The sequence below is a fragment of the Melopsittacus undulatus genome, chromosome 8, assembly GCF_012275295.1.
Source record: "Melopsittacus undulatus isolate bMelUnd1 chromosome 8, bMelUnd1.mat.Z, whole genome shotgun sequence".
Lineage (NCBI taxonomy): Eukaryota > Metazoa > Chordata > Aves > Psittaciformes > Psittaculidae > Melopsittacus > Melopsittacus undulatus.
Window position 1 is genome coordinate 41,762,314 of NC_047534.1, and position 7,097 is coordinate 41,769,410.

Genomic DNA, 7,097 nt, shown 5'->3' on the forward strand with positions numbered 1-7,097 from the left:
GCACCTTAGACCTGTGGTAACAGACTTAATGCTAAATATAAATGAAAACACTTTTAACCTGAATGTCCAGATAAGGGATTACTTCCATGGAGACAGAAAGCAAGCAATTCTCCCTAAGAGGCACTTTGCACTTGTTACAGTAGTATTACCAAATCCATGTTTCCAAAATTCACATTTCAACTCCCCTTTCCCTTGTCATGGGAAAAGCCTCACCATGAAGCCTTCAAACAATAATCAAATTACAATTATTTTGATTTCCATTCTGTGAGAATTTGGGATTCCAGTTTTCACATTTCCTCTGACACACAGGAAATAAAATACTATTTAAAGCCTGTTTCCTGGGATTCTTATCCATACAAACCATTCCAGAGTTTATTAAAAAAAAAAAAGCAACACAAGAACAACTGCTGATGCTTAGTTTCCAACAAATTACTACTGTCACCTACACTAAGAACCCTTGTGATAATCTCTCATGTGCTGCTATGCAAGGCACAAGAAATATTGCAAATAATCCTGATCTGCGCAGGCATTTACTGACCAGCCAGTTAAAAGTAGACCAACTGGGTGACAGCTGCACATATGGAATTTGTAATAACAGTTCTGTCTTCCTCAGTAAGAGCCAAAAGAATGAAAATATGAGGGACTCACTTTTACCTACACACTCATTATTATTGGACTCGATTATATTCGTGCCTTCAGCTCATTTTGGCCAATGCACTGAAAATTACTGGAGGGCTAGACAGGGCAATCAAGTGCACTTCATTTCTATACTTACCCTGCTCTAAAAATTATGAATCCTTCCACTATGTCAATTTTTAGATCAGTATCAACAGTGGAAAGGCAAAAATGTATTTATTAAGTAACGATATACATAAAGGTTTGTCTCAAGTTTAACTACACTACCTGAACAATACAGCTATAATAGGAAACAAAACATTAAAAAAATACTTTTTTCACCTTTATATGTTCTTTAAAAAGACAAAATACTTCAAGAGAAGAAATAAAATTGCAAGGAAAGTTTTTCCTTTAATTTATGAAAAATTTTATGTATGGTGCATACATTGCAACCAAGGTGTGACTAAACCTCACTGAATAAACCCTCTAATGCTCATAAACATGAACTGGAGCTCAGGACAGTTAAAATTCCATTTGACAGAAGTAGATCTGGATGAAATTGCATTAACCAGCACTGCAGCTTCATAATAGACATTAAAAGCACTTCAATATGAAGACAGACTCCAAAATACATTGCAAATTAAATTTATAATTGAACAATATGCACAAGTGATTCGAACTCTGGCCACTGCCATTCACCAATACCCTATGCTAAATGTACCTTAACCTAGTTGGGACCTGCATTGTTACAGCCAATGTAAATTTAAAGCTTACAGCAACTATGAAATAACTTCTACAGTATTACATTGGCATACATTTTGATAGCTGTTGGATTCAAAAATGAAGTGGAAAGTCAGTTTAGGAAATGTTCATTGAGGATAAAGCAAAAGGAGTAGTAAGTGCAGAAAGCGCTAACAGAGCAAAGGAATTATCACAAGAATGATGAGCTTGTTAAATGCAGTAAACTGTAAGACGTAGATGAAAATAGATGTCACCCTGGATAAGAAAAATACTTGTATTTGAAAAATATCTGGTGGACACCTGATTTTGAGGGCATGGTTTCAATCAGGTGGCATGTTGGGGTTTTATTTCTTTGATGGAACATGAGATTTTGTAATAAAAGAAACTTATATGCTCAGAATACAGGATTTTAGAGACCAAATCCTAACAACTGAAATAACTGAAATTGCCAGAAATAACTCAGGCAATGACAGTTTAGACATGTTTCCAAAATTATCTGGTAAAAGAAAACTTAGAGTTGCACAAGTACCACACCAATCATGTGGCCACTCCACAAGACTACCAATTAAATCTGAAATATCATGACCTAATAGGCATATGCACATGCTAGTTTGCTCTGATGGGCCCTGACAATGTTTATACACATGCACACTAGGGCAATCACTTCCTTTTCCTTGTAATACTTGTCCATAGAACAAGTGTGTAACTTACTGCAACCCCATGTAACAAAAGGGAGCAGATACTAGTAATGCCTAAGCCCATGAGCAGAGAATAAAAAAGCTGCAATTTGGTTTTAATACAACTCTTGGTCTCACTGTAACTTACTCTGAATTCATATATTCAATAAAATGTACAGATCTACAAGCTTATGGCAAGCTATAGTAACAGTTATTTTGGTATCTCTGAGGAGGTACAGAAAGAAAAAGGGCTTTTTTAACATTCATTAAAGACTCCACCTTTGCACTGAACTACAAAATGAGTTGCCTGATGTGGAAAGACAAATTTGTTATTACTCATCACTCTCAGAAGACTGCACCTTTGCATAAGCGCTAGAAAGCATTTAGGCTATGTCTATATTGCTTTGTCTCCAAGTTTCCACACCCACCACAGTGCCTGCTGCTGATACATCCTCACACAAACTTGATACAAGCTACATACAGAAAGAAAATGCCAAGCAGAGAGGTCAATAGCAGCTGCAGTGTATGTCCATGATTTTGTTCAGATCCAAACTCCTTGAAAATAGTAGTGTTATTTCTATGGATTTGTTATAAGTAAAAAGTAAAGGTGGAAATTTAAAATATATATGTCAGTGTTAAGTTTTACCAATTGCATAATAATACATTTTAAAATTAAATATCATCATAAAGCAATTGCAAAATATTCACAATATTGCCTGAATGTAAACCTATATCCCATTACTTTTGACATAATTGTAAATTACAGAAGATGACAAGCAGTCTCCATATTTCTTTCACAATTCTTTCAGAATATCAGTTCTTCATTCTAGCCCATATATCTGTAGTATATCTGTATATGCACAAAAGACCTGTTGGCTACTAAGCACATACAGATAACTTACATCTCAAATATATGTTACAATAAACTAAAATCTAATTCAAATATGTTGCTGCTACATAGCTTCAGTCTGAATTCACACTCAAATCTATAGGAGCTTGGCTTAAGGTACAGATCTGAGACGCTATCCTGTATGTGTTATTTTGGTTTTGTTAGATGGAAATGATCCAAGTCAAAAGTCTAACAAGGATGACAAGGAGATAAAAACTCACTATGTACAATATCTCCTTGAAACACCCATTCATATTTAAATAATTTATAAATAGCTGACCAAAGATCATAACTTTCTTAGCACAACAGGCTAGCAAAATTACATGCTTTGTTCTGTGATCTGCTCCTTCAGTCAGCTTAGGTACCGATGGTTATTTTAGTACAGAGAAAAACACAAAATCCCAGAGGCAGGTATGAAAGCCTGGGATCCCCGACTGCTGTGGATGCTGTACATCATTAACAAGTTTGCATTTCAAGCCAGTTAAAACACTTACCTGAGTTTATAACTGTGATCAGGTTTAGAGAAATAATAGTTACATAAAAAAACTTCATCTACCATTCAGTGAAGATATGTCAACATGGAAATTTCCTGGTCAGTCTTTGGTGTTAAAGAAATGATGAGAGAATACATTGTTCCTAAGCTAATTATACACACTTGCAGAAATCAGCAAACTTCTTTTCATTCTGTGCAGATCGGACATACGGAAAAATGCTAAGATGGTAGGAATGTGTCTGCTCCCTAGGAAATCAGTGGTAAGGCAACTGTTTGCTTCAAAGATAAAAGGACTGTTTTCCTTAAAAGAAAAACTATTTACATCTCCAGGTACAACTTGGATGTAGTCACTCTCTGCTGATCCTTTTTCTCACCTGCAAAAATAATGCTTTCTTGATAAAGCACAGTGTTCTGAAATTTTCTGTTCCTGCTTTTCCTTACCTTTGCACTGTGAATTTATATATTAATACTGTCTGTGTATTTGATTTCAAGTGCTGATCTTTGGCTTTTGTGGTTAGTAATGATACATGGAAGCTGCGTGCTCAAAGCAGTGGTGGTGGTCCCAGCCCACAGGCCCTACACAGTAACAATGTTTCTCCAGAAATATTTTGGTGGGTCTTCATTTTCGTATGTGCTCCTGTTTTGGATGTTGGTAGTTCCAGTTTTATATGTGATGTAGGGAAAAACATAAAGAACATATACAAAATACATAATTTCTGTTTATAATGTATTTTATTATTTCCATTTAGAGTTTAATTCACTTTTTTCTTAAGAATGAAGTTGGATAATCCATATTATAAGCCATTTTAATTGTTTTTGTTGAAGCTCACCTAAGATTCTAAAGCATTCCAGTTTTAGAACTGCCTTGCTCCAGAAAATATATTTACTAAAAAATGTTAAACCTATATTTATTATTTAATAAACACATGGTATCCTACAGAGAACTGACTCAGTAAATGATCCTATATTTACAGAATCCACACTGAATTAGAAAATGCTGTAAGATTTTTAAAGGCCTAAAATATATACAAATTACATACTAATTCAAATGAGTACACTGATAGATCATCTACAGAAAAGAAATACACTCTACTAACACGAGTGTGCAAATAAAAAAATGCTTTATCTAATAGTACTTAGATTCCTATAGTACTTTTCCAACATAACTTTAACTGCATTTTTAAAACAGAAAAACAGAACAAAAAGTATATTTCCTATGATCACAAAACAAAGCATGACAGCGACCAGGAAACTACAATCTCTCATGTCCTGGGTTTGTCCTACATCCAGATTGCCTTCTGGAAAAGGAGGACAATAATACACAATCCTTCAGGGCACTTGGAACTGATTCTTTCCACTGAAGAAAAAGTTTCATCTCAGTAGCTGTAATAAAATTCCCATTATAAAAATGGTCATTGAAATAATTTGATACAAACATAATGGCAGAGAGATTTCTAAATTAAATGTCTCACATGTGTTTCGCAAAATTATCATTAACCCCCCAAGACTATGCACCTCACTAAGCAGGAACCTCTCACAATGTATAGCATTTAAGAAACCTGAGAAATGCCAGGATCATCTATCTAAAAATACTAGGGCTCACACTCTGCTTCTTCACACCCGTCCAATGTCAATTTACAGAGCAGAGAATCAGGCCCTCTGCTTTACTTCAGTTTTTATATGGCTATGTTACCATCACCAGTTGTTTGTATTTACATTTAGAAAGCTTTCAACATTTATACACATTATTTAATGTCTAAAAGGTTAGCCTACTTTTATCCCATGCTACAGAGGGGGGTCAGTGATACTGTGATCAGCATCTAGATCAGTATCTAAACCAAAAGTTCCATTAACTTCTTACAGCCTCCTGCCTGGACTGTTAAGGAAAAATTAATTAGAGGTGCAGCCCTGTAACACTAGGAGGTTACCTGGAAATGGGAGAAATGAGAAGAGGATGGTTCCTTCTGTGCGCACAAAGGCGCCTATTCACAGTGAAGCCCCAGATGGCACCGACTGTCAAACGCTGGTTAATGCTGCTCTTTAAACTGCTCTACATCATGTAAGTGAATTCCCTCCAATAACTTTATTTGACTTGTATAGCATATTTATGATGTAAATTTTTGTCAATTATTTTCCAAGATTACAGGAGACACAATGAGTGTTCAGAAACCAAGTAACTTCTGAACTAATACAGTAAGCGTTGAATGTAGGAATACTGCAAAGGACTTTCAAACCACCCACCGTGTAACTCGACACTGCGAGACTTTTTGCTGCAACACCCGGGGAAATAACTCCAAATTTATATATATATGTACATACATATATATATATATATATGATCTGCCTGTATTTTTAGAAGTAAGCACACGTTAGCCAGCCCTAACTCACACCCACACGGTGCTTGGCGCCCAACTCTGCCTGACCCGCAGCAAACGCTGCCGCCAGCCGGGGGCAGAGCCGCAGGCCCCAGGACCCCGCTGAGGGGAGCCTGCATCCGCCTCTTTCGGAACGGATATTTGTGTTTATGTCCGCCTCCTGCTAACAGTCCTGCACCTGCTTGGCCACGGAGCGCTCAGAAGCGGGGGTCTGTCCTTTCCCGCCCGACCTGTGAGGCGGCTCTGGGGGCAGATGTGAAGTGGGGGGCAGGAGACGGTGTGAGGAGCCGGTGAGGTGAGGTCTGTGAGGGGAGGCGGTATGAGGCCAGAGCCGGTGCGCTGAGGTGAGGGTCTGTGAAGGTAGGCGGTATGAGGCCAGAGCCGGTGCGCTGAGGTGAGGCGATATGAGGCCAGAGGGTGGTGAGGTGAGGGTGAGGGTCTGTAAGGAGAGGCGGAGTGCGGACTGGGGCACGAACGCGGCGGGAAGCGGGTCTGCCACAGCCGCACAGAGGACCCCCGGCCGGCGTCCCTGGGCCGCAGCGCCCTCTCCCCGCCCTGGAGCTCCCCCTCCTCCACCACGTGCACGTTTTTCGGGCAGCGCAGCCCGGCAGTGAGCAGCTATCCCAGCGGGAACTGCGCGTCCGCGGAGCAGAGAGAGCCCTCATCCTGCCCGCCTGCCCCAGCTCTGCTTCCTACGGGCATTTTGCTTCCCACCTGCACCCTCCTTATGTAAGGCAGGATCTGATGGGGAGCGGGTGTAAGCGCGCACACAAACACACGTATACATACATACATACATATATGCACGCACGTACGCATGCAGGGGGCAGGTTACATGCACACACCATCCCTCCGCAGCAGCTCCCGTGAAGGTGCCGATACCTTTTATCCAGGCAAGCGATCCACTCGCCGGAGGATGAGGAATGGGAGGCGTGAGCGGCGACCATGTTGGACAGGGATCAGGTCGCCGCGCACCCGGCTGGCGGCCCCTCCCCCCCGCCGCCCGCCGGTCGGTCGGTCCGTCCTCCCTCGCTCCCTCCGCGCACGGCGCGATGGGCTCGCCCAGGCCCCCGCGGCCGCCCGCCCTGCCCGCTGTGGGGCTGTGGGGCCGTCTCCCCGCCGCCCGCCCCGGCCCGCTGCGGGGATGTGAGCGGGCGCCGCCTCGGCCTCCCGAGGCACCCGCAGCCGGCAGGTAGCGACCAGGGAGGGGGATGAAAGGAGTTACTCCCTTCCTGGAAGGTGGAGTCGTCCCCCTCGGGCTTTCGTGAGCTCCTCAGTGCGCACACTTGAGCCCAGCTAAGTGGTCC

At 41.2% G+C, this 7,097-nt stretch overlaps 1 protein-coding gene across 2 annotated transcripts in view; it reads right to left on the reverse strand.

Moving 5' to 3' along the window:
- The window catches only part of RAPGEF4 (Rap guanine nucleotide exchange factor 4), a 152,706-nt gene extending 145,888 nt beyond the window's left edge, over positions 1–6,818 (reverse strand). For both annotated transcript variants that reach the window (XM_031052201.2, XM_013129927.3), the window contains exon 1: positions 6,673–6,818. In XM_031052201.2, the coding sequence (XP_030908061.1) occupies positions 6,673–6,737 (65 nt within the window). In that variant the 5' untranslated portion in view covers positions 6,738–6,818. The remainder of the gene's footprint in view (positions 1–6,672) is intronic.
- Between the last annotated feature and the right edge of the window lie 279 nt (positions 6,819–7,097).